Here is a 27,826-nt window from a genome sequence, read left to right on the forward strand (position 1 = left end):
TGGGTAGAGGGGGGCAGGTTGGTGTCATGTGGGTGTGGGTGGGTAGAGGGGGGCAGGTTGGTGTCGTCATATGGGTGCCGGTGTGTTATTCTGTGTTTGTTCTATGCCAGTAAGCTGCTGTGACTGGCTGAACGCATTTCTGCTCCTAATCATTGGTAGAGCTCTTATTGTCTTAACAGAATCAGTTAATATGCTGTAATGGGTGTAAATGCTCTTGATTAGTTGTTCTCTCCTCCCCTGGTGCATAGAGGGTCGTCAGCCTACTGCTACAGCCTTTCTGGGGATATCTATATGCTCACTTACCTTGGATTTATACTTTGTGAAGACTATGAAAATACATAATGAATATATATGTTTTCATTATTTGTGAATATTAGGGATGCAACTGTACAGTGGGCCCACGGTTCGGTATGTGTCACGGTTTGTGGGCCACGGTAACTGTACCGTAATGGTACCGTACGGTAACGGCACTTGTATGACTCTCATACAGGGGACGAGTTTGCAACACGTAGCTCTTCATCTCCCAAACCAGTACATGGTGAACCATCACAGTGAGGTAGCTTCCAGTACATAGTGAGCCGTCACAGTGAGGTAGCTTCCAGTACATAGTGAACCGTCACAGTGAGGTAGCTTCCAGTACATGGTGAACCATCACAGTGAGGTAGCTTCCAGTACATGGTGAACCATCACAGTGAGGTAGCTTCCAGTACATGGTGAACCATCACAGTGAGGTAGCTTCCAGTACATGGTGAACCATCACAGTGAGGTAGCTTCCAGTACATGGTGAACCATCACAGTGAGGTAGCTTCCAGTACATGGTGAACCATCACAGTGAGGTAGCTTCCAGTACATAGTGAACCGTCACAGTGAGGTAGCTTCCAGTACATAGTGAACCGTCACAGTGAGGTAGCTTCCAGTACATAGTGAACCGTCACAGTGAGGTAGCTTCCAGTACATAGTGAACCGTCACAGTGAGGTAGCTTCCAGTACATGGTGAACCATCACAGTGAGGTAGCTTCCAGTACATGGTGAACCATCACAGTGAGGTAGCTTCCAGTACATGGTGAACCATCACAGTGAGGTAGCTTCCAGTACATGGTGAACCATCACAGTGAGGTAGCTTCCAGTACATGGTGAACCATCACAGTGAGGTAGCTTCCAGTACATGGTGAACCATCACAGTGAGGTAGCTTCCAGTACATAGTGAACCGTCACAGTGAGGTAGCTTCCAGTACATAGTGAACCGTCACAGTGAGGTAGCTTCCAGTACATAGTGAACCGTCACAGTGAGGTAGCTTCCAGTACATAGTGAACCGTTACAGTGAGGTAGCTTCCAGTACATAGTGAACCGTCACAGTGAGGTAGCTTCCAGTACATAGTGAACCGTCACAGTGAGGTAGCTTCCAGTACATAGTGAACCGTCACAGTGAGGTAGCTTTTTTTTATTAAAAAAAAGTTTTTAACCAAGCAAGTCAGTTTTAAGAACAAATTCTTATTTACAAAGACAGCCTAGCTGCCTTGTTCAGGGGCAGAACGACAGGTTTTTACCTTGTCAGCTCGGGGAATCAATCTTGCAACCTTTCGGTTACTGGCCCAATGCTCTAACCACTAGGCTACCTGCCACCCAGTTTGTGTTGCTCTGGATGTCCAACTATCAGTGGAGAGAGCTAGATATTGTGTCTGTGTCAATATGTTTTAAATTTCTCTCCATGATGTTTCATAGAGTTTGGGAATTACTTTGGCGCTGAAATGTGTGCGGGAGGGGACATTGTAACGCGGTCACATTGTTTTCATCAGGTGATGAAATCCTGAATCAGTAACCACCGAATAGGGCTGCAAATCTTTGGCTATGAATACTCCCACTGCTTTCGTTATTTCTTTGTTTTTCTGAATTTGTAGCAAATTGTTGTTGGAAGGCAACGGCGAGAGATTGTTGTGTTTTGGCTATCAATTTGTAAGTCGCTCTGGATAAGAGCGTCTGCTAAATGACTTAAATGTAAATGTAAATGTCTAACGAGTGGACTCTCCTTGCTCCAGCTTAACCTGCAACGGTTACGGCCAGGTGATGGCCACATCATGTAAGAATTGGTTCCACTTGAGTAGCTGATGGTGACAAAGCAATGCTTGCAGACTGTACTTTGTTTGTTTATGGTCTTCTTACCCTCGTCATCGTATTGACCGTTGAATCCAAAATGTTCCCACACAGCAGATTTGAAAGACGGCGGTGCCTCTTCAAATTTGCTTCACTCTGTCTCGCTATCGCTCGCCATTGTCATGTTGGAGCTGAGAGAATATTTGTTTTTAGTTTTCCTTTTCTTCATGGGGCCCTTTTAGGGGGATTTCCTACTGAGAAGTCATTGCAAATCGTCCATAGGTTGTTTAAGGGGAGGGGGTTGTGGTCACTGCAGTTGCTGCATTTTGAGACATTGCTGTGGAGTAAAGTTTGTCAGCCCTCAGGAGTCCCCTAATGGCCTGGGGCCCCAAGCAGTTTCCTGCCTTGACTGTTCACAAGCTGGGCGTTTGGTTCTGTGGATCTGAATGTACAACTTGTGTGTAGTGTGCAGCACAATAAGCAAGTTTTGGAAATTATAGGAAAATCACAGGCATATCATAAATCCGCGGTTCACGTGTGCGTATTGAACCGTAGAGGGCGTACCGAACGGTTCGACAACATACTTTGTACCATTGCATCCCTAGTGAATATGCATGCTCATTTCAGTACTGCAAAGAAACTATAAGCCTCTTGTTTTCTGCCAACTCCAATGAATTCAGAACAGACATGTCTTTGTGATGATTCTATTTTAAACCTCTCTTACCTGGTATCTCTTGCTTTCCAGTTGTGTGGCTGTGGGCTGCTGGGCGTTGGCATCTGGCTGTCTGTGTCCCAGGGCAGCTTTGCCACCTTCTCACCCTCCTTCCCGTCGCTCTCCGCTGCCAACCTGGTCATCGCGATCGGCACCATCGTCATGGTGACCGGCTTCCTGGGCTGCCTGGGAGCCATCAAGGAGAACAAGTGCCTGCTTCTGAGTGTGAGTTAAGAACTGGCCTGCCCACGCACGCAGACATACAAACACACACGCACATTTATGCAACTCTGTCTTTCTTCTATCTATCTATCTATCTATTTCTCTCTCTACCCCAGTCCCACACACACACACACAAACACACACACACACCAGCCTTCAGTAGAGCAGTCAGGCTAACGAGCTCAACGGGGGAGATGAATCCTCAGTAAAAACCTTGGGTGCTCACAGATAAAATTAGACCCGAGTGCCAGGCACTGTGGGAGTCTCCCATTCCTCCATGGCCATGGTCACAGCCTGATTGAAAGAATTGTCAGTGTGAGGCCCTTTGTCACATGCTGTCACATGCTTGAGTTATGCAGATTAGACATTCATTGTATTGGTAAAAATAATTATTTATTTTATTTATTGAATGATTTAATACAAAGAATACTCTTGTTTGTCTAGACTCATATTGTTCCCAGAGAACTGTTAACTTAAGAGTTTTATCTCAAGTGTTATTTAAGTAGCAAAGTTTGAAAAGATAACGCACGAGTAGGTTTACATAACTGAATGCAAAACTTTTTATCAACTTGAAAATGAGACGAGTTGGAATTTCAAACACCTCCAATCCCTTGGAGCAGCTATCTCAAACATCAGTTAAAAGCATATTGAATATTCCGCATCAGCAAATCACTACGTCTGCACTATGTGCTTTAACAATTTTGTATAGCATGAAGCGAGAGAGAGAAAGAGAGAGCGAGAGAGACGGACAGAGAGCGAGACAGAAATAGAGAGAAGGAAAGAGAGAAAGACAGAAATAGAGAGAAGGAAAGAGAGAGAGACAAAAATAGAAAGAGAGAGGGAGGGCCTGGATCTTTGCCAGAACACCACAGTTATAAATAATGAACTCTGGTGTAAAAGCTTCATAACACATCACTGTAATATGTAACTTTTTGGGCAACCCTGACCAAATTCACATAGAAATGTACAGTTGAAGTTGGAAGTTTACATACACCTCAGCCAAATACATTTAAACTCAGTTTTTCACAATTCCTGACATTTAATCATAGTAAGAATTGCCTGTCTTAGGTCAGTTAGGATCACCACTTTATTTTAAGAATGTGAAATGTCATAATAATAGTAGAGAGAGTGATATATTTCAGCTTTTATTTCTTTCATCACATTCCCAGTGGGTCAGAAGTTTACATACACTCAATTAGTATTTGGAAGCCTTGCCTTTAAATTGTTTAACTTGGGTCAAACGTTTTGAGTAGCCTTCCACAAGCTTCCCACAATAAGTTGGGTGAATTTTGGCCCATTCCTCCTGACAGAGCTGGTGTAACTGAGTCAGGTTTGTTGGCCTCCTTGCTCACACACGATTTTTCAGTTCTGCACACAAATTTTCTATAGGATTGAGGTCAGGGCTTTGTGATGGCCACTCCAATACCTTGACCTTGTTGTCCTTAAGCCATTTTGCCACAACTTTGGAACTATGCTTGGGGTCATTGTCCATTTGGAAGACCCATTGCGACCAAACTTTAACTTCCTGACTGTCTTGAGATGTTGCTTCAATATATCCACATAATTTTCCTGCCTCATGATGCCATCTGTTTTGTGAAGTGCACCAGTCCCTCCTGCAGCAAAACACCCCCACAAAATAATGCTGCCACCCCCATGCTTCATGGTTGGGATGGTGTTCTTCAGCTTGCAAGCCTCCCTCTTTTTCCTCCAAACATAACGATCGTCATTATAGCCAAACAGTTATATTTTTGTTTCATCAGACCAGAGGACATTTCTCCAAAAAGTACGATCTTTGTCCCCATGTGCAGTTGCAAACCGAAGTCTGGCTTTTTTATGGCGGTTTTCAAGCAGTGGCTTCTTCCTTGCTGAGCGGCCTTTCAGTTTATGTCGATATAGGACTCGTTTTCCTGTGGATATAGATACTTTTGTACCTGTTTCCTCCAGCATATTCACAAGGTCCTTTGCTGTTGTTCTGGAATTGATTTGCACTTTTCGCACCAAAGTACGTTCATCTCTAGAAAACACATCTCCTTCCTCAGCGGTATGACGTCTGCGTGGTCCCATGGTGTTTATACTGGCATACTATTGTTTGTACAGATGAACGTGGTACCTTCAGGCGTTTGGAAATTGCTCCCAAGTATGAACCAGACTTGTGGAGGTCTACAATCAGGTCTTGGCTGATTTCTTTTGATTTTCCCATGATGTCAAGCAAAGAGGCTCTGAGTTTGAAGGTAGGCCTTGAAATACATCCACAGCTATACCTCCAATTGACTCAAATTATGTCAATTAGCCTATCAGAAGCTTCTAAAGCCGTGACATAATTTTCGGAAATTCTCCAAGCAGTTTAAAGGCACAGTCAACTCAGTGTATGTAAACCCCTGACCCCTTGAATTGTGATACAGTGAATTATAAGTGATTATTTCAGTCTGTAAACAATTGTTGTAAAAATGACTTGTGTCATGCAGAAAGTAGATGTCCTAACCGTGGAGTGGTTGAAAAATGAGTGTATGTAAGTTACTGTAAATTAAAGATCTGTCATTCTCATTGAAAGCAAGTCTAAGAAGCAGGTGATCTGTTCTATGTGTGCTATTTCCCTGCTTCCCGGTTTTACATTTGAGTTTTTTTGTTGATGGTCTTATCCAGAGCAACTTACAGTAGTGAGTGCATACATTTGAATTCATACTGGTCCCCCGTGGGAGTCAAACCCACATCCCTGGCATTGCAAGTGCCTTGCTCTACCAGATGAGCCACACAGGTCTTCAGTTTTGTTTTTGCATCTTTTACTTTTGGTTTTGTGCACCAGCTTCAAACAGCTGAAAATAGTATTTTTGGTTATGGAAAAGATATTTTACTGTGATTTAGATGGTACAATGATTGTCTACACACTATACTTGTTTTGCCACATAAACTGAAATTAGGCAAACTATTAGAATTTTAGCAACCAGTAATTGGCACAGTAATTTCTGCATCATGTATCTTTAAGCCGTATCATATTGAGCCAATGGGTATTTCATGCATTTGCATTGCTTGCTGTTTGGGGTTTTAGGCTGGGTTTCTGTATAGCACATTGTGACATCTGCTGATGTAAAACTGGCTTTATAAATGAATTTGATTGATTGCTATTCGCCCAAACCTTCCCAAACCTGGGACGATAAATTCTGTCTGTTTGGAAACATCAGATTGGAGTTAGCCCTCTTTGGGCCAATCAGATCTGAGGTACCGGCCTGACATATTATCTGTAAAATTGTTCTGTGAACAAACTCTTTAGATTGGAACTATTTGAAATGTATAAAGCTCAGAGAACCTTTTCCATCAGGAAGCTTGCGCCTAGGCTAGACAAGTTGAATGAGCCGATCGCAAAAGGCAAGATTGTTATGTGTGACACACTCGGTCGACATTGTTGACATGAAAGTGAGTGTGTACGTGTCCGTGCGCGCACACACACACACACCGTAATCAGAGCACTAACTTTTTGTCTAAACAAGCTCTTCCTGAAACTTTCCACACCCAGAGGAAATATGACAAACAAACTTTGTGGGACCTGCAAACAAAAGACAAAACATTCAATGAAACAATCTAAAGCTGAACTGGCCACCTAAAGATTCAATAAACAATTGTCTGTGTGGTTTTCACTGTGATCCCTGGTTCATACAGACCGTGACACAAATAATAAACGCATAACAAAATTAATAGAACTCTACGCAAATGTAATTTCTGAATGTGCCGGTTGCTGCGCTCCCATGCTGTGAAGAAGGGACAGAGTAAATATTTAGTTGAAGGAGAGAGGAGGCACTGGGATGCGTCCTTCTGTGGGAGATGAATCTGTAGAGCGATTAAACCTCCCCCACGCATGTTCACTGGTCCTCGGGCACTCACTTTCTCTCCAACTCTCTCCCTCCCTCTCTTGCTGTCTTTCCCTCTGTATCTCTTCATCTCCCTCTATTCTCCCCCCTCTCTCTATCTCCATTTCTTTTGCAGTTCTTCATTGTCTTGCTGATAATCCTGCTGGCAGAGCTGATACTACTCATCCTGTTCTTTGTGTATTCAGATAAGGTAAGGATACTTTAATGTCCCCAATGTTAACAGTGTTTGACTATGATACATTATAAGATACTCCAGAAAACCCTTACAGTTGCCCAAGAGTACTTCTCAGTGACCATGAAAAAGAGCGCCCCGCCAAGTGGTGGTCTTTGAAATAGGTACAACTGTCCCAGAGTCCTGGCAAGAGGACTGATAATGACCAACAGGAGACAGGGTTACAATCAGGGTTGGGGAGTAACGGATTACAAAAAACGGTAACTGTAATCCGTTACGTTACCAGTAAAAAATATTGTAATCAGATTACAGATTTTTGAAAAACTAGATTATTACTTTTAAATTCAGAAAGTATGTTTGCGAAAAACATCTTTGACACTTCTCTGTTTTCTCAATGACATTCAAATCAGCATTGAAAAAAGGCGCAAGTTTAAATTTGTTCCACCTGAGCGAGTCTGACCACAAGTCAGAGACCACTATGATAACACACCAAAAGTGTTTGATGGATCGCGGGAAAAGAGCAGGAATAGGCTTTTGTAGGCTACAGTCTAAGCTTTGTCTTCCAATGGTGCCACTGCTGTCGGCACCCAAAGATTATCCAACTTGATTAAACGTTTGGAGGTAAGGATGACAGTAGTGGTGTAGTCTACAGCGATACGGATATCACTTATTATTGATATCTACAAAGCGCATTAATGTGAATCACACTGCTGCTCTATCATTTTATCTATTTGCGCCTTACAGATTTTGGATGTTGTGGATGCCTGTTCACAAATCCAAATTTGTATTTGAACCCAATTATGGTTGAATTCAAGAAGTTTAAACTGCCTATCAATCATTGTTTTTGAAACCAGTGGACAGCCAGTGAAAAATGCGCTCTTGCAACAGCTGCATAGTGCGGATCCAAGCCTATGGAATAAAAGTGGGTTTTTTATTGCTCAATCTAATTCATGCTGATAAAAAATAAATATGTAGGCCTAATGGACACATGCTCAAACTCACACACTTTTGATAGACTTAAGAGGAAATCTGTAGTTGCTACATACATTTTTGGACAGTACCAGTCAAAAGCACCCCCACACAATCACACCACCTCCTCCATGCTTCCCGGTGGGAACCATACATGCGGAGATCATCTGTTCACCTACTCTGCAACTCACAAAGACACGGTGGTTGGAACCAAAAGTCTAAAATTTGGACTCATCAGACCAAAGGACAGATTTGCACCGGTCTAATGTCCATTGCTGGTGTTTCTTGGTCCAAGCAAGTCTCTTCTTCTTATTGGTGTCCTTTAGTAGTGGTTTCTTTGCAGCAATTTGACCTTGAAGGCCTGATTCACGCAGACTCTTCTGAAAAGTTGATGTTGGGATGTGTCTGTTACTTGAACTCTGTGATGCATTTATTTGGGCTGCAATTTCTGAGGCTGTTAACTCTAATGACCTTATCCTCTGCATCAGAGGTATCTCTGGGTCTTCCTTTCCTGTGACGGTCCTCATAATCATAGCGCTTGATGGGTTTTGCGTCTGCATTTGAATGTCTTGAAAATTTCTCTATTGATTGACCTTCATGACTTTAAGTAATGATGGACTGTTGTTTCTCTTTGTTTTTTTGAGCTGTTTTTGCCACAATATGAACTTGGTCTTTTACCAAATAGGATATTACACAAATTAACTTTTAACAAGGCACACATGTTAATTGAAATGCATTCCAGGTGACTACCTCATGAAGCTGGTTGAGAGAATACCAAGAGTGTGAAAAGCTGTCATCACAAGGCAAAGGGTGGCTACGTTGAAGAATCTCAAATATAAACTATATTTTGATTTGTTTAACACTTTTTTGGTTACTACATGATTCCATATGTGTTATTTCATAGTTTTGATGTCGTCACTATTATTCTGCAATGAAGAAAATTGTCAAAAATAAAGGTAAACCCTTGAATGAGTACTTTGAATGGTACTGTATATCAACTGAACCCTAACCAGTTACTAGAACACTTGCTTGGTCAAAGACTCACTAACACCAGTCAGGGACTCCAGAAGGATTGTTCATGTTGCACGGGTCCAGAAGTGAGTTGAGGTGGAGGACAGGACTTTATTTGTCTCAATCTGCCCTCCTGGAGACAACAAAAGAGTTCAGGGCCAGACTGGTGTCTCCAATCCCCAGGATATACCACTGATTGGCTGACCGGGTCAGCTGACTCTGGTCCATGGCAACCCGGTCCCTAACACATAGGTGTGAAGTGGCCTTCAGCAGCAGGAAAATAGCTTCAGGCTGAGGTCGGGGGTTGGTAACCTACCCCAGCTGTACGAAGTCACAATGTTTGTCATGAGAATTGGGAGAATCCATGCCAGCGTAGCCCCCTCCAAACATTTGTATCTCAGATTGTTCTGGCAGTTCTCACAGAGAAACTTAATTGGGAGGAAGGATGATTGACCGCTTTACATTTGTATGACTTTTTTTGAAAATCATGATGAAAGTGTCCATTTTAGGCCCTTTTTAGACCCATCATACATGATACAAATCTAATCTAATTCTACTTCTCAAAACTGGCAGCAACCGGGAGGTCCGTGGGGCGACGCACAATTGACCTATCGTCATCCGGGTTTGGCCGATAGGGATATCTTTGTCTCATCATGCACCAGCGACTCCTGTGGCGTGCCGGGCGCACTGCACGCCAACCAAGGTTGCCAGGTGCACAGTGTTTCCTCCGACACATTGGTGCGGCAGGCTTCCGGGTTGGATGCACGCTGTGTTAAGAAGCAGTGCGGTTTGATTGGGTTGTGTATTGGTGGACACATGACTTTCAACCTTCGTCTCTCCCGAGCCCGTACGGGAGTTGTAGCGATGAGACAAGATAGTAGCTACTAAACAATTGGATACCACAAAAGGGGTAAAAAATAATAATAATAAAATATATAAGTAAAAAAAACAAATAATTAAAGAGCAGCAGTAAAGTAACAGTAGCGAGGCTGTATACAGGGGTTACCGGTACAGAGTCAATGTGCGGAGGCACAGGTTAGTTGAGGTAATTGAGGTAATATGTACATGTAAGTAGAGTAAAAGTGACTATGCATAGATAATAAACAGAGAGTAGCGAGGGGGGGCAAATAGTCTGGATAGCCAGTTGAAATCTTTTCAGTCTCCTGAGGGGGAATAGGCGATGTCGTGCCCTCTTCACTTGTCTTGGTGTGTTTGGGCCATGATAGTTTGTTGTTGATTTGGACACCAAGGAACTTGAATCTCTCAATCTGCTCAACTACAGTCCCATCGATGAGAATGGGTGCATGCTCGGTACTCCTTTTCCTGTAGTCCACAATCATCTCCTTTGTCTTGATCATGTTGAGGTAGAGGTTGTTATCCTGGCACCACACGGCCAGGTCTCTAACCTCGTCCTTAAAGGCTGTCTCATCGTTGTCGGTGATCAGGCCTACCACTGTTGTGCTGTCTGCAAACTTAATGATGGTGTTGGAGTCATGCCTGGCCATGCAGTCATGAGTAAATAAGGAGTACAGGAGGTGACTGAGCACGCATCCCTGAGGGGCCCCCGTGTTGAGGATCAGCGTGGCAGGAAGTCCAGGAAGTCATCAGGAAGTCCAGGATTCAGTTGCAGAGAGAGGTGTTTAGTCCCAGGGTCCTTAGCGTAGTGATGAGGACACTATAGTGTTGAACGCTGAGCTGTAGTCTATGAATAGCATTCTCACGTAGGTGTTCCTTTTGTCCAGGTGGGAAAGGGCAATGTGGAGTGCAGTAGAGATTGCATCATCTATGGATCTGTTGGGGCGAAATGCAAATTGGAGTGGGTCTAGGGTTTCTGGGATAATGGTGTTGATATGAGCCATGACTAGCCTTTCAAAGCACTTCATGGCTACAGATGTGAGTGCTGTGGGTCAGTTGACATTTAGGCAGGTTACCTTAGTGTTCTTGGGTACAGGGACTATGGTGGTCTGCTTGAAACATGTTGGTTTTACAGACTCAGTCAGGGACATGTTGAAAATGTCAGTGAGGACACTTTCCAGTTCGACAGTGCATGCTCAGAGTATATATCGTGGTTATCCGTCTGGCCCCGCAGCCTTGTGAATGTTGACCTGTTTAAAGGTCTTACTCACATCGGACACAGAGTGCATGATTACATCATTGTCTGGAACAGCTGATGCTCTCATGCATGCTTCAGTGTTGCTTGCCTCGAAATGAGCATAGAAGTGATTTAGCTCGTCTGGCAGGCTCATGTTACTCGGTAGCTCGCGGCTGTGCTTCCCTTTGTAGTCTGTAATAGTTTGCAAGCCCTGCCACATCCAACGAGCGTCGGTGCCGGTGTAGTACAATTCAATCTTAGTCCTGTATTGATGCTTTGCTTGTTTGATGGTTCGTCTGAGGGCATAGTGGGATTTCTTGTAAGCGTGTCCTGGTTAGAGTCCCACTCCTTGAAAGAGGCAGCTCTACCCTTTAGCTCAGTGCGGATGTTGCCTGTAATCCATGGCTTCTGGTTGGGGTATGTACGTACAGTCAGTGTGGAGACGACATCATTGATGCACTTATTAATGAAGCCAGCGACTGATGTGGTGAACTCCTCAATGCAATCGGAAGAGTCCCAGAACATGTTCCAGTCTGTGCCTGCTAAACAGTTCTGTAGCTTAGCATCTGCGTCATTTCACCACTTCTTTATTGACAAGTTTGCTTGTAAGCAGGAATCACGAGGATAGAAATATGGTCAAATTTGCCAATTGGACGGTGAGGGAGAGCTTTGTACACATCTCTGTTTGTGGACTAAAGGTGGTCTCAAGTTTTTTTCTCAGGTTGCTCATTTAACATGCTGGTAGAAATGAGGTAAAACGGATTTAAGTTTCCCTGCATTAAAGTCCCTGGGCCACTAGGAGTGCCGCCTCTGGATGAGCGTTTTCCAGTTTGCTTATGGCCTTATACAGCTCATTGCATGCGTCCTTAGTGCCAGCATTGATTTATGGTGCTAAATAGACATCTATGAAAAATATAGATGATAACTTGGAAAATAGTGTGGTGTACAGCTTATCATGAGATACTCTACCTCAGGTGAGCAAAACCTTGAGACTTCCTCACTTTTAGATTTCGTGCACCAGCTGTTGTTTACAAATATACACAGACCTTGCCTTACCGGAGGTGGCTGTTCTATCTTGCCAATGCAGCATTAACCCCTCCAGCTGTATGTTATTCATGTTGTCGTTCAGCCACGACTCGGTGAAACACAAGATATTACAGTTTTTAATGTCCCGTTGGTAGGATATTCTTGATCGTAGCTTGTCTATTTTGTTATCCAATAATTGTACGTAGGCTAATAGGACTGATGGTGGAGGCAGATTACCCACTCGCCGTCAGATCCTTACAAGGTACCCCAACCTGTGAAACAAATCAAGGATTTAGGCTTTGTCGGATGTCTGAAGTAAAGAAAATATTTGTCCAGTACGAGGTAAGTAATTGCTGTCCTGATATCTAGAAGCTCTTTTTGGGCATAAGAGACGGTGGCTGAAGCATTATGTACGAAAAAAGTTACAAATAACATGAAAAAACACACAATAGCACAATTGGTTAGCAGACCGTAAAACTGCAGCCATCTCCTCCGGCGCCATTCTAATAATACAAACAACATATTGATGTCATTATATTCCTTATAGTATGCTGTTCTAAAATATGAAGTATGTATTCATTCTGAATTAAAAAGTGTCTGATTTAATTTATTAAATATGACAAATATTAATATCTGAAAAGTTGCCTTTGACTTTGCTTAATACATTGTTTGGAACAATATACTCTTCAAGTACAGCAAATTTCCAATGTGGGCTCTCTGCTAATTCTGAAGGTACGGTACATTTTACGAGCACCACCAACACAGTGAATGGGAAAATTGATTCAAAGCAAACTCCCTCTTCTGGTGATTTGCTGAATGAGCAGTCCGAAAGGAAGGCTGTAATTGGTTAAAAACCTATAATGTCAATATCAATATGTATAATTTGGGTCATATCATTAAACGTGCCGGAGAGCCCAATCTGGAAATTTGATGTGTTTGAAGAGTATATTGTTACAAACAAATGAAATAGGGTACTTTTGTGATAGTAATATTCATATTTTTTATATTGAATAAATTAATTTGAAAAATAGTATTTCAGAATCTAGACGTACTCAATATTTGAGAGTACCCTCTAATGACACCAATATGTTGTCTGTATCATGTATGATTCTCAGATCAGGGTCTTACTGCAGGCATGTATAAAAATGGCCACTTTCATCATGAATTTCCAAAAAATGTTTTGTGATACAAATTGTATACGCACGTCAAACATCCTTCCTCCCAATGAAGTTACAATGTGACAATTGACAGAACATTTTCGGCCAACTCTGGCGTGGAATCTCCCAATTCACTTAACATCTACTTTCCTTTAATTACTTATCATGTATTAGGTCTCACATGGAAACAGACATGAAACCTGCAGACATACTGCATATTTGCACACACCCCAAGACACAAATGGTGTCATGTACATAAGCACGGCCCAGTTGTTCTATGCTGAGTGTCCTCAGTCTCCCCTTTCAAAGACACTTGTCTCACAGCGAGAGTTTAAGCGTCTTCACCCCTCAGAGGTGACCCCCAGGGTTAAAAAGATCACAGGTCAGCCCGCACAATGCAGTCTAACCCCTGGCCAGTTGGCTCGGTGTAATTGCTCCTGAGCTCTGTTTGAGCCCCATTCTCTTATTTCCCCCACCTAAATCTTTAGATCAGCATTTCCCATGACCCCTAGAGCCAGGGATGTTGCTATGTGCTTCTATGTATGGACAGGGTCTGAGAATCTGAGAACACTGGATAGCATGTAAAGCTCATGAGATTATTGACCATGGGTGAAGTCTTAAAATCAACCTATAAATGTTCACAGATAGATGACGCACCCAAATATTTCAAATCAAAGTTTATTTGTCACGTACATAGATTTGCAGGAGTTATAGCAGATGCAGGGAAATGCTTATGTTACTAACTCCAACCGTGCAGTAGAATGTCACGTAAATACAATGCAAATACACACAAAAAGAAATCTAAACAATAAACCAAGAGATGACAGAAAGAACATGGTATGTACAGTAGTAGTTAAATTACGACGAGCTATGTCGAGAATACAGTATATAATGTACATGCACACTGAGTAAACAACAGTATATAACAGAATAAACATACATTTTGTGTAGGTCAAATAGACGAGCAATGAAATTGTGAAAGTATCCTCTTTTGTCCAAGGGCATTGTATGAAATTTTTAAAAATGAGTCAGGGAAAAATCTTTCTTTATATATTCTAAGTCGTTTCCCTCCGGGACATAAGTTAATTCTCTTTGTTCTAAGGTTATTGCTCAAATTCAGCTTCTCCAACAGATAAAGGAATGACTTTAGCAGTTAGCACCCAATCCATTCAGAGATTTGAATCTATCCCTGTCTCCCAGGAAGGCAGGCAGGCACACACTATCAGGAGTCAATATGTCTGCCGTAGCCTTATTTCCAGATATCACCAGCTTAACATCATCAACCCAAACGAGAGCTTTTCCAAAGGATCTTATAGGAGAGTACTTGACAGCAGTACAGCAGTCTCAGATCACCTGTGAAGGTGTGGGGTGATCGGCAGTCAGAGAAGCCTGGGCTCGTGTCCACTCAGAGTAGAAGTGCTGATCTAGGATCAGTTTTGCCTTTTAGATTATTATTATATATCTTTTTTTAAACCTTATTTTACCAGGTATAAATAGACAGGGGGACTTGGGAGTGCTGATTATAGGATCAGTACCCCTCTGTCAATGTAATCTTGTTCATTAAGATCTAAAAGGCAAAGACACTCCTACTTTAGATCATCAAGGACATCAACCACCCCTAGCCATGGCCTGTTCACCCGCTACCATCCAGAAGGCAAGGTCAGTACAGGTGCATCAAAGCCATCGGGTACAGGTGCACCAATGCCATACAACTCTCCTTTCATGGCCTCCAATTGCTCTTAAATACAAGTAAAACTAAATGCATCCTCTTCAACCGATCGCTGCCTGCACCTGCCCGCCTGTCCAACATCACTACTCTGGACGGCTCTGACTTACAATACGTGGACAACTACAAATACTTAGGTGTCTGGTTAGACTGTAAAATCTCCTTCCAGACCCATATCAAACATCTCCAATCCAAAGTTAAATCTAGAATTGGCTTCCTATTTCGCAACAAAGCATCCTTCACTCATGCTGCCAAACATACCCTTGTAAAACTGACCATCCTACCAATCCTCGACTTTGGCGATGTCATTTACAAAATAGCCTCCAATACCCTACTCAACAAATTGGATGCAGTCACAGTGCAATCCGTTTTGTCACCAAAGCCCCATATACTACCCACCATTGCGACCTGTACACTCTCGTTGACTGACCCTCGCTTCATACTCGTCACGAAACACACTGGCTCTATGTCATCTACAAGACCCTGCTAGGTAAAGTCCCCCCTTATCTCAGCTCGCTGGTCACCATAGCATCTCCCACCTGTAGCACACGCTCCAGCAGGTATATCTCTCTAGTCACCCCCAAAACCAATTATTTCTTTGGCCGCCTCTCCTTCCAGTTCTCTGCTGCCAATGACTGGAACGAACTACAAAAATCTCTGAAACTGGAAACACATCTCCCTCACTAGCTTTAAGCACCAACTGTCAGAGCAGCTCACAGATTATCTCTTTCCCTACTGTATTTAATTTTATTTATTTATTTTGCTCCTTTGCACCCCATTATTTTTATTTCTACTTTGCACATTCTTCCATTGCAAATCTACCATTCCAGTGTTTTACTTGCTATATTGTATTTACTTTGCCACCATGGCCTTTTTTTGCCTTTACCTCCCTTATCTCACCTCATTTGCTTACATCGTATATAGACTTGTTGATACTGTATTATTGACTGTATGTTTGTTTTACTCCATGTGTAACTCTGTGTCATTGTATGTGTCAAACTGCTTTGCTTTATCTTGGCCAGGTCGCAATTGTAAATGAGAACTTGTTCTCAACTTGCCTACCTGATACTCCCCATCCCGGATCCAGGATCTTGAATAAAGCCTCAGGCTCATTAGCATAACGCAACGTTAACGATTTCTGAAAATCGCAAATAAAATGAAAATAATGCGCCTGCTCTCAAGCTTAGCCTTTTCTTAACAACACTGTCATCTCAGATTTTCAAAATATGCTTTTGAACCATAGCAAATCACTAATTTGTGTAAGAGTATGCTAAGCTAGCTTAGCATGTTGAGTAGCATTTAGCACGCAACATTTTCACAAAAACCAGAACCAAATAAATAAAATCATTTACCTTTGAAGAGCTTCGGATGTTTTCAATGAGGAGACTCTCAATTACATAGCAAATGTTCAGTTTTTCCTGAAAGAATCTTTGTGTAGGAGAAATCGCTCCGTTTTGTACATCACATTTGGCTACCGAAACGAACCGAAAATTCAGTCACCAACAACGTCAAACTTTTTCCGAATTAACTCCATAATATCGACCGAAACATGGCAAATGTTGTTTGGAATCAATCCTCAAGGTGTTTTTTCACATATCTCTTCATTGATATGCAGTTCGTGGAAGCCTGCTTTCCCCTCAGAATCGCATGGAAAAATACCAGCAGCTGAAAAAGACGCACCAATTTCGACGGAGGACACCGGGCGGACACCTGGAAAATGTAGTCTCTTATGGTCAATCTTCCAATGATATGCCTACAAATACGTCACAATGCTGCAGACACCTTGGGGAAACGACAGAAAGGGCAGGCTCATTCCTCTCGCATTCACAGCCATATAAGGAGACAATGGAAAACGGAGCCTCAAAAATCCTGTTGGTTTCCTGGTTGCCGTTTCATCTTGGTTTTGCCTGTAGCTCCCGTTCTAGGGCACCCACAGAGAATATCTTTGCAGTTCTGGAAAATTCAGAGTGTTTTCTTTCCAAAGCTATCAATTATATGCATAGTCGAGCATCTTTTTGTGACAAAATATCTTGTTTAAAACGGGAACGTTTCTCATCCAAAAATGAAATTGCGCCCCTAGAGTTTCAAGAGGTTAAATAAAGGTGAAATAAAAAAATAAAAAAATAATTAAAATAGCCATCACTAGCCGGCTACCACCCGGTTACTCAACCCTGCACCTTAGAGACTGCTGTCCTATATACATAGACATGGAATCACTGGTCTCTTTAATAATGGAACACTAGTCACTTTATTAATGTTTACATACTGCTTTACTCATTTCATATGTAAACACAGCAAAAAAAGAAACATCCTCTCAGTGTCAACTGTGTTTATTTTCAGAAAATTAACGTCTAAATATTTGTGTGAAAATAACAAGATTCAACAACTGAGACATAAACTGAACAAGTTCCACAGACATATGACTAACAGAAATGGAATAGTGTGTCCCTGAACAAAGAGGGGGTCAAAATCAAAAGTAACAGTTAGTATCTGGTGTGGCCACCAGCTGCATTAAGTACTGCAGTGCATCTCCTCATGGACTGCACCTGATTTGCCAGTTCTTTCTGTGAGATGTTACCCCACTCTTCCACCAAGGCATATGCAAGTTCCTGGACATTACTGGGGGGAATGGCCCAAGCTCTCACCCTCATTCCGTCGGCGATAAACGCAAATCCGACCATCACCCCTGGTGAGACAAAACCGCAACTCGTCAATGAAGAGCACTTTTTGACAGTCCTGTCTGGTCCAGTGACGATGAGTTTGTGCCCATTGCCGGTGATGTCTGGTGAAGACCAGCTTTACAACAGGCCTACAGGGGCCTCAGTCCAGCCTCTATCAGCCTATTGCAGACAGTCTGAGCACTGATGGAGGGATTGTGCGTTCCTGGTGTAACTCGGGCATTTGTTGTTGCCATCCTGTACCTCTCCCACAGGTCAAATCAAATCAAAGTTTATTTGTCACGTGCGCCGAATACAACAGGTGTAGACCTTACAGTGAAATGCTTACTTACAGACTCTAACCAATCGTGCAAAAAAAGGTATTAGGTGAACAATAGGTAAGTAAAGAAATAAAACATGTCGCGAGGCTACATACAGACACCGGTTAGTCAGGCTGATTGAGGTAGTATGTACATGCATCTATAGTCAAAGTGACTATGCATATATAATAAACAGAGAGGAGCAGCAGCAGAAAAAGAGGGGTTGGGGGTGGCACACAATACAAACAGTCCGGGTAGCCATTTGAATATTTGTTTTTAGTTTTCCCTTTCTTCATGGGTCCCCTTTAGGGAGGATTCCTACTGAGATGTCACTGCAAATCGTCCATAGGTTGTTTAAGGGGGAGGGTTGCGGTCACTGCAGTTGCTACATTTTGAGACATTGCTGTGGAGTAAAGTTTGTCAGCCCTCGGGAGCCCCCTAACGGCCTGGGGCCCCAAGCAGTTGCCTGCCTTGCCTGTTCACAAGCTGCGTGTTTGGTTCTGTGCATCTGAATGTACAACGTGCGTGTAGTCTGCAGCACAATAAGCACGTTTTGGAAATTGTAGGAAAATGACAGGCATATCGCAATTCTGCGGTTCACGGGTGCGTATTGAACCGTAGGGGGCATACCGAAAGGTTTGACAACGTACTGTTGCATCCCTAATGCATACTGATGCCACACACACACACACACACACACACACACACACACACACACACACACACACACACACACACACACACACACACACACACACTCTTTCACACTCACTACATATGCTGCTGTTACTGTCTATTATCTTTCCTGCTGCCTAATCACTATACCCTTAACAATATGTACATAGCTACCTCAATTACCAGTACCCCTCCACATGGATTCAGCACTGTTACTCCCTGTATATAGCCATGTTATTTTTTACTCCTTATTGTTATGCATTATCCATTCCTCGTGTCGCTATTTCTGTTTTATTCTATTTGTATCTTGAACTCTGCATGGTTGGAAAACGACCTGTAAGTAAGCATTTAATTTCACTGTCTACAGCTGTTGTTTATGAAGCATGTGACAAATAACATTAGATTTGATTTGGGGAAAGGGAGGATGGAGAATCAGGGAGGACGGGGCGATGTCCGGGCCCTAGAGGGTTTCAGGAGTGGTTGGAGGTTTTGCTGCTCCTTCTTGCCCCTGCTAGAAGACCGCAACAGCATTTTAGTGTGTATGGGGTTGTGAGCCCCTCTGGCATCTCACAGTGCTGGACAAATGGGGAGAATTAAAGTAGTACTGTACTATAAATCCCCACCCATACATTATTTATCCACCATCCAGCATTCAATTACACTCTCTTGCCCTGTCTATCAGTCCACAGCCAGGACCCCCTGCAGTCAGCACTGACCTTAATCACACTACAGTCTATAGAGGGAGATTAGAGTAGCTCTATTAATGAACTTGTGTTGTTGGGCTCTTTTTGCTTCTTGGCTTTGCCCTGCTGTTTTTGTTGGTGTTTCTCTCTGTTAGAGGGACAGTGAACAAGCCGTTAGTGGTCAGAGGAGGAGATCTGTGTATGTGAACTGTTGAGGGAGGGGCATAGATAGGGCGGGGCTCTGGGACCAGTTCCAAACCATGTGACAGACATGGGATGACCCCCAGAGTATCTTACTGTATGTGAGGACTGGCGAGGGACACTGGGTGGGGCACTGGGACAGGTTCCAAACATACAGTAGAACCCAAGTTCCTCATATACTGAGCACTAGCAAGGGACACTGGGTGGGGTGCTCTGTCCCATTCCAAACCATGTGACTGATACCATGTGGTACCCAGCCTGGCTGAGTGTTGTTGTGCCAGCTCTTAGCATGGACACCGTGCGTGTCTGTCTGTATCGTAGAGTGTCCCAGGTGGTGTGGCTGGGTCTCAATAGCAGACCTCGGTTCAAATACTATTTGAAATAATTTCAAATACTTTTGCTGGGCTTGATTGAACTTGCCTGTCTCAATGGAACCAATAGAATATTAGCAAAAGTGCAAAACCTGACCATCTGGCAATAAATGGCAGGCTAGAGCAAACGGTAAAATGATTTGAACGATTGTGAGTAGTATCTGAACCCAGGTGTGCTCAGTAGCAGCCCTGGCCAGGTAGCGGAGTGTTCAGTGAACTGTGGATAGAACAAATCCAACGGGAGCAGGTCATGAGGATTACGCTAGGATTTGACCGTGGGGATGTCTAAGAAATATTTTCTCTTTGATCAACAATATAGTTCTCCCTCAGTGAGCTTTAAGGCACCACAATGTAAGCTGTAAGATGTGTGGTGAGTCACACAGCCTTTAGTGGTTTTCTTACCTATTTTTACCTGAATGTAACCCTTATTTGTCCAGGTTCGCCAACTATGTCATCTAATTCTCATTTTCAATTCCAATCAATTTCTGAACTTGAAACATCAACACGATAAACAGTGGTAGCAGAAGTGATGTGTGTGGGATCTTTTCTACAAAGTAGTAATCGCTGGAGCTATAATTCCCTGCACCACAAATAAGAAAATAACAGCATGTAAACATGTCACTTCTGAAAGTGAACAAAACAATGGACAATGTACTCAAAAAAATGTTGTATATTTTCAAACGGGATATTTTACTTAAAAAAGCTTTGATACTAAAAAGCTATTCTCTTTACATTCACTTGGCCAAGTGACCCAAGCCCCAGAGAGAGAAAGAAATTTTCTTCCATGACAGAGGAATATCATGGTCCGTGTCCAAATGCCAAGCAGTCTACTACTTAGACCGTATGTGGAAAATATGACCTTTCATAGTATGTGAAATGTAGGAAAATGCTTTAAATGCCAGGATGTCATACTCATTTAGGCTTTATCTGGTACAATTCGCTGTACACTATTGAGGAAGAGAATAACATTTATTAACATTTTATTTGTCACATGGCCGAATACCACAGGTGTAGACTTTACAGTGAAATGCTTTCTTATGAACCCTTTCACAACAATATAGAGTTAAAAAGTAAGACAAATAGTATGATAAGTATACAATATATAGTTTTAGTAAGTAGTAGGCAAGAGAGATTTCCGACAAGGCCATTGTCTTCCATGACAAAGGAGCCAGAGGAGCCAGGCATCCCCCAGGTCTGTAGGTCATTAGCAGGCAGGGGGTAGCAGTGTTCCTCTCTCTCACACTGGCTGTCTGCTCTGAAACACTTTACAGTGATCTCAGAGCCACTTGCCCCCTGCAGCCAGGGCAGGACACATTGACACTGTCATGTCTTTACTGTCATTAACAGAAGACTGATAGTTTTTATCAAAGATTCTCTGTAATTAGTTATTACGCGATCAACTGATTAATCACGTAACTAATTAACTAGGAAGTCGGGGCACCAAGGAAAAAATATTCAGATTACAAAGTTATCATTTCCTAAAGTAACTTTTCAGATATTTTATCTGATCAATTAGTCTTCAAATTAATTAATTATTTACTTTACCTCACGTTAGTCTCATTCCAAACGTCGTAAATTGTTGGTTATCTGCACGAACCCAGTCTTCACTATGAGTCATCCATACATCAATTGTCTTAAATAATTTATTTATTACTAACTAAGTAATTCACAGAAATGCATAAACAAACAAACAAGGTTAATGTGGTTACATTAAATGATAGGAGAATGTGCCCTAGTGGGCTAAACTGGCATGGCGGTTTGTTAGACAAAAGGGAAGTGGGGATCGACTAAGAAGTCACTACAGAGTGATAATTCTAACAATTGAAATGCTAATCCTTTGCACATGAACGCTCACTCATTCGGGAACAATTGCAATCAATATATATATTTACGCTCAGTATGTCGACTTGATCGCTGGTAAAAAGTTTGTTTATTTTGTAGAATTGTCCGTCTCTCTCTCTCTCTCTGTCGTGGTTAGAGGGGATTGTTCAGAGTGATAGAATGGATGTTTCGGCGGTTGTCGTTCTTCGCGTTCAATGATACGGAACTCCTAGCTGCAGACTAGTAATTAATATCAAAGACTTGTTATTATTCTGTCGGTATCGATAGTCTAAGAGTTTAACCACGTGGTATGTTTAAAAGATTCAGCCACGGTCTACAACCTTTGTCTCATCCTAATGGAGAAAAGCATGTTCTGTAACCTTTAGCCATCTCGTAATTGAGGTAAGCTCGGTCTGCTGATCAAAAACCCGAGTGGGGGTTTTATTCGGAAGGGCCGAAGATGGCTGTCCCAGGATGTCTGACCCTAACTGGGCTCAGGGGCGGTCCTCTGATTTAGTTCAACTCAGAAGGGAATTGTATTTTTCTTCATTAAACAGTCCAAAATCATATCACACAATTAAACAAACACAATCATACTCACTCATTCATCTTATACAATAATTACATGTAAACCTCATATCTGAGGCTATTATATAAAGAGCGTTATGGTAATGTGGCCACACCGTCTCCCATGAGCTTCCCCAAGTTGTGACAAACGGACCAGTTCGTAGCTGGATTCTTCACCGTTCTTTTATACCTTCTCCGGAACATGAAATTTGTTCGGACCTCCAGTTCTGTGAGGTGGAAGGATTTCCTTTGTTCTCCATGAAAATCTACTCTCTCTCTACTATGTGGCCATGTGGCAGGGTCTTCTCAGGAATTTACGACCTCTGACCACAGCAGCCTAGTTGAAGGAGGAAAGGGGGAGGCAGGGAGAGGGGGATGGGGTTGCTATACCCAAAGAGGCCAACGTCATGACAACACCAAACAGCACAACCCACCTCTATGTTAGTGTGTCTGTCTCCAGCACCGGAGACACACGGTGACCGGTGGGAAGCTGGCTCCTTATCTAATCACTTACAGTAGTGTAATGGCCTTTCCAGCTTACTCCCTCTCACTGTCCATCCCATCCACCTGGCCATCGCTCCAGCCTGCAGCCCGCATCCCCCTGGCTTGCTTGGACATGATGGATGGCCTCTCTCGCTCCCATCCTATTCTGCTGATGCAGGTGGATCTGCAGCCCAGATGAAGCCAGTACAGTGTGCTCCATAATGAGACACATTTTACACTCTGTCAATATGTCTCCTTTAGGTATTCTGTTGATGCATTTTGACAGGTGCTGAGGAAAGTTAATCTCATCATGAGTGATTTTTCTCTAGGAACGGCATAGTTTTGCTATCAGTGAACTACTTCACCATCAGCATAGACTTGAGTCAAGCGTTTTATCAGAACTCACACAATGTGTTTGCAACAATTTCTGCTGTGAAGAGAGAAAAATTGATCAAAGTAGCGAGAGATCAAGCCTGTCGTTTGTTTTGCAGTCATTAGTATGTCTCGCTAACTTGATCATTATGTTGCATTTCAAGCCAGGTTCGAAGAAGGTGCTTTTGGGCTCAATGATGACTGGTCCCCTGTTCTCTCCTGTGATTGTGTGGCTGTGGGGAGCAGTAATGAGCAAGAGAGAGCAGAGAGGTAGGAATGAGGGAGAGAGTAGAGAGAGACTCCGTGGGAGATGGAGACATGGGGCTGAGAGAGGGAGAGCTGGATGATAGTGGAGAGATGGAGACATGGGGCTGAGAGAGGGAGAGATGGATGATAGTGGAGAGATGGAGACATGGGGCTGAGAGAGGGAGAGATGGATGATAGAGAGAGAGGAGAGCTGGATGATAGTGGAGAGATGGAGACATGGGGCTGATGGATGATAGTGGAGAGATGGAGACATGGGGCTGAGAGAGGGAGAGATGGATGATAGTGGAGAGATGGAGACATGGGGCTGAGAGAGGGAGAGATGGATGATAGTGGAGAGATGGAGACATGGGGCTGAGAGAGGGAGAGATGGATGATAGTGGAGAGATGGAGACATGGAGGCTGACAGATGGATGAGTGGAGAGATGGCTGAGAGAGGGAGAGATGGATGATAGTGGAGAGACATGGGGCTGAGATGATAGAGACATGGGGCTGAGAGAGGGAGGATGGATGATAGTGGATGAGATGATTGAGAGAGGGAGAGATGGATGATTGTGCAGGGAAATGATGGAGACATGGGGCTGAGAGAGGGAGAGATGGATGATAGTGGAGAGATGGAGACATGGGGCTGACAGAGGGAGAGATGGATGATTGTGCAGGGAAATGATGGAGAGCACTAAGAGACAGATATGATGATTCCTCTCGACTGATGAGGTACATTACACACATACTGCTCCACTTTGGCAGAGAGAGGGAGAAAAAAGGATGATTTGAAATTATAGTAATCTTATTTCAAAGATTTGGGAGAATTTAAGTGGGTTATGCATGATTAATGATAATTTTTTATTCTTTGTGAAATTATAATTACTCTGAAGAAACAAATTCCTCTCTTATGATTAATTCAGCAAATCATTTATTTACACTTGTTTTATTTTTTTCACAACGATTATGAATCAGTATGTACCACTCAAGATGATTCAAATTAGTTCAAATGTTTTGCTGTGTCTCACTGATTGTGACACAGAATAGTAGGGGACTACTGGTCTTTCAAAGGGTCATCTTATACTTGTCCTCAGCAAGAATCAATTCTTGTTATTCTCTTGCTGCTCAGTTCATGTCCAGAAGTATTGTACTTTGATGTCCGGCCCTTTCATATTAATTTTCACCTTTTACCAAACAACGAGCCAGTCTTTAGTAACAATGTTGTTGTCTCACACAGCTATCTTAAGACAAATACACTTAACTGTAAGTCGCTCTTGATAAGACCGTCTGCTAAACGACTGAAATGTAAATGGAAACATTGTTCAACTTTTCCTCAGTCAGTCTGTTTGTGCTTCATCTCGAAGTGTAGATTAGAGATGACAGACACTGCATATCCTTGTATCTTCTACTGACCGCATTGGCACAATAAATGTGCCATTCACTTCAATGGGGGAAAATCTTGTACTTCTACAGACACTGTGCTTACGTTTTAAGATTTCAATATGATACACATTTCTTTCCCCAGCCCCAGCCCCGTTCCTTCCTTCCTTGTGAAATAATCTGCAACCACTCCACAGTGTAATTTCCCAATATAATGACTCTCATCTCCATTCTCCGTCTACAATATTCTATCGCAGTTTCCCAGCCCTCTGGGTATACAGGGCTGCTGTGGAACAGCCAAGCATTGAAATATGTATCTCCACCAGATATGGCATGAGCACTGGTCTTATTGTTAAGATCCAGTCGAGAGGAAAATGCTATAGCAATACATAAGGCATATTTAAATATAAGCTTGGTGGAGGGAATCGAGTGACGTCAGTCAAAGTCAAATAGATATACAGTATAATTCAATGTTTCTTCCGTATTTCTAGCTCACCTGAAGCTATCTATCTAACCCAGGGTTGTGTTATCTGTCCTCAGGTCAGCGAGAATGCCAAGCATGTATTGTTGTAATCATGGTTTCTGTGTTGTCTGTGATCTGTCCTCAGGTCAGTGAGAATGCCAAGCAGGACCTGAAGGATGGCTTGTCTCTGTACAACACAGACAACAACGTAGGCCTTAGGAATGCATGGAACATCATCCAAGCAGAGGTTTGTAGTATGTGAACACACTGAACATTCTGGGATCATCATGACTGCACACTAACTTTCATGTGGACTCAAGTTCACCTCAGGATAGTGCAAAAATGCATTTACTGTATAGCGAAGCCTTATTTACCATGAATGTTTAAACATGTATTATTAACGGAACATCCAGTATGGAAAGTCCATATTGTTTCTTCAAATATGCTATGGGCTCCTTGAACTTACATAGGGACTGCATTGTACAGGGAGCATAAATCATTACAGTAGACTACTTACTGTGGTATTTATCAGATTTGGTTTAAGGGCTCACAGACAGGTAGCACTAACTGTGTGTGTGTGTGTGTGTGTGTGTGTGTGTGTGTGTGTGTGTGTGTGTGTGTGTGTGTGTGTGTGTGTGTGTGTGTGTGTGTGTGTGTGTGTGATGCAGTGGAAGTGTTGTGGGGTGGTAGGGTACACAGATTGGCATGAGGCCCTCAAGGAGAAAATGGTGCCCGACCGCTGCTGCCAGGAGCACTACCAAGAATGCGGACGCAACTCCACCAACATGTTTTGGACAAGGGTGAGCGGACCGGGTGGGCACTGGGCAGTCACAAGATTTCACAGTCACAAGATTTTAAACTTGTTTAAAAAGACTTCTGAAGTTTGTAATTTTCCCTTTGAAATGTCAGACTTGATTTTCCCTTGTCCATTAATTGTAATCCAGAAAATAATTCATATCTTGTGGCTGCAGGACTTTTTTCCTGCTGTAGCAAACTGGCTCAAATTAAGATCCTACATCTGTGTGCAAAAATCCAATGTATTTGCCGATATCACAAGCCTGGGAAAACAAAGAGCACTTTTCTGCTCAGAAAAAAAGCTAAATAACATATGTTATTATATTATTATTTATACTATTATTATTGTTATTATTATATTATTATATTACTAAACTAGTTAATTTGCAAGCGTGTTAAGATAAGGATTAAATTGTTTTGAATATCATTAAGATTTTAAATGGTCTGCATTTTTGGTCACCATGTAAACTTTTGCTTTCATTATGCGTAAAGCAGTTTGATTTCCAAAAAATGTAAATATTTTTTTCACCTTTATTTAACCAGGTAGGCTAGTTAAGAACAAGTTCTCATTTGCAACTGCGACCTGGCCAAGATAAAGCAAAGCAGTGTGAACAGACAACAACACAGAGTAACACATGGAGTAAACAATAATCAAGTCAATAACATAGTAGAAAAAAATATATCTATATACATTGTGTGTAAAAGGCATGAGGAGGTAGGCAATAAATAGGCCATAGGAGTGAATAATTACAATTGAGCAGATTAACACTGGAGTGATAAATGATCAGATGAACATGTGCAGGTAGAGATACTGGTGTGCAAAAGAGCAGAAAAGTAAATAAAATAAAAACAGTATGGGGATGAGGTAGGTAAATTGGGTGGGCTATATACCGATGGACTATGTACAGCTGCAGCGATCAGTTAGCTGCTCAGATAGAAGATGTTTAAAGTTGGTGAGGGAGATAAAAGTCTCCAACTTCAGAGATTTTTGCAATTCGTTCCAGTCGCAGGCAGCAGAGAACTGGAAGGAAAGGCGGCTAAATGAGGTTTTGGCTTTAGGGATGATCAGTGAGATACACCTGCTGGAGCACGTGCTACGGGTGGGTGTTGCCATCGTGACCAGTGAACTGAGATAAGGCAGAGCTTTACCTAGCATAGACTTGTAGATGATCTGGAGCCAGTGGGTCTGGCGACAAATATGTAGCAAGGGCCAGCCGACTAGAGCATACAGGTCGCAGTGGTTGGTATAAGGTGCTTTAGTAACAAAATGGATGGCACTGTGATAAACTGCATCCAGTTTGCTGGGTAGAGTATTGGAAGCTATTTTGTAGATGACATCGCCGAAGTCGAGGATCGGTAGGATAGTCAGTTTTACTAGGGTAAGTTTTGCGGCATGAGTGAAGGAGGCTTTGTTGCGAAATAGAAAGCCGACTCTAGATTTGATTTTGGATTGGAGACGTTTGATATGAGTCTGGAAGGAGAGTTTTCAGTCTAGCCAGACACCTAGGTACTTAAAGATGTCCACATATTCTAGGTCGGAACCATCCAGGGTGGTGATGCTCGTCGGGCGTGCGGGTGCAGGCAGCGAACGGTTGAAAAGCATGCATTTGGTTTTACTAGCGTTTAAGAGCAGTTGGGGGCCATGGAAGGAGTGTTGTATGGCATTGAAACTCGTTTGGAGGTTAGATAGCACAGTGTCCAAGGAAGGGCCAGAAGTATACAGAATGGTGTGGTCTGCGTAGAAGTGGAT

At 42.6% G+C, this 27,826-nt stretch overlaps 1 protein-coding gene across 2 annotated transcripts in view; it reads left to right on the plus strand.

Moving 5' to 3' along the window:
• The window catches only part of LOC135509160 (tetraspanin-9), a 319,454-nt gene that overhangs the window by 281,561 nt on the left and 10,067 nt on the right, over positions 1 to 27,826 (plus strand). For both annotated transcript variants that reach the window (XM_064929578.1, XM_064929576.1), the window contains 4 exons: positions 2,838 to 3,029; positions 7,005 to 7,079; positions 25,427 to 25,528; positions 25,950 to 26,081. In XM_064929578.1, coding sequence (XP_064785650.1) covers positions 2,838 to 3,029; positions 7,005 to 7,079; positions 25,427 to 25,528; positions 25,950 to 26,081 — 501 coding nt within the window. The remainder of the gene's footprint in view (positions 1 to 2,837; positions 3,030 to 7,004; positions 7,080 to 25,426; positions 25,529 to 25,949; positions 26,082 to 27,826) is intronic.

Source organism: Oncorhynchus masou, chromosome 22 (assembly GCF_036934945.1).
Source record: "Oncorhynchus masou masou isolate Uvic2021 chromosome 22, UVic_Omas_1.1, whole genome shotgun sequence".
Classification (NCBI taxonomy): Eukaryota; Metazoa; Chordata; class Actinopteri; order Salmoniformes; family Salmonidae; genus Oncorhynchus; species Oncorhynchus masou.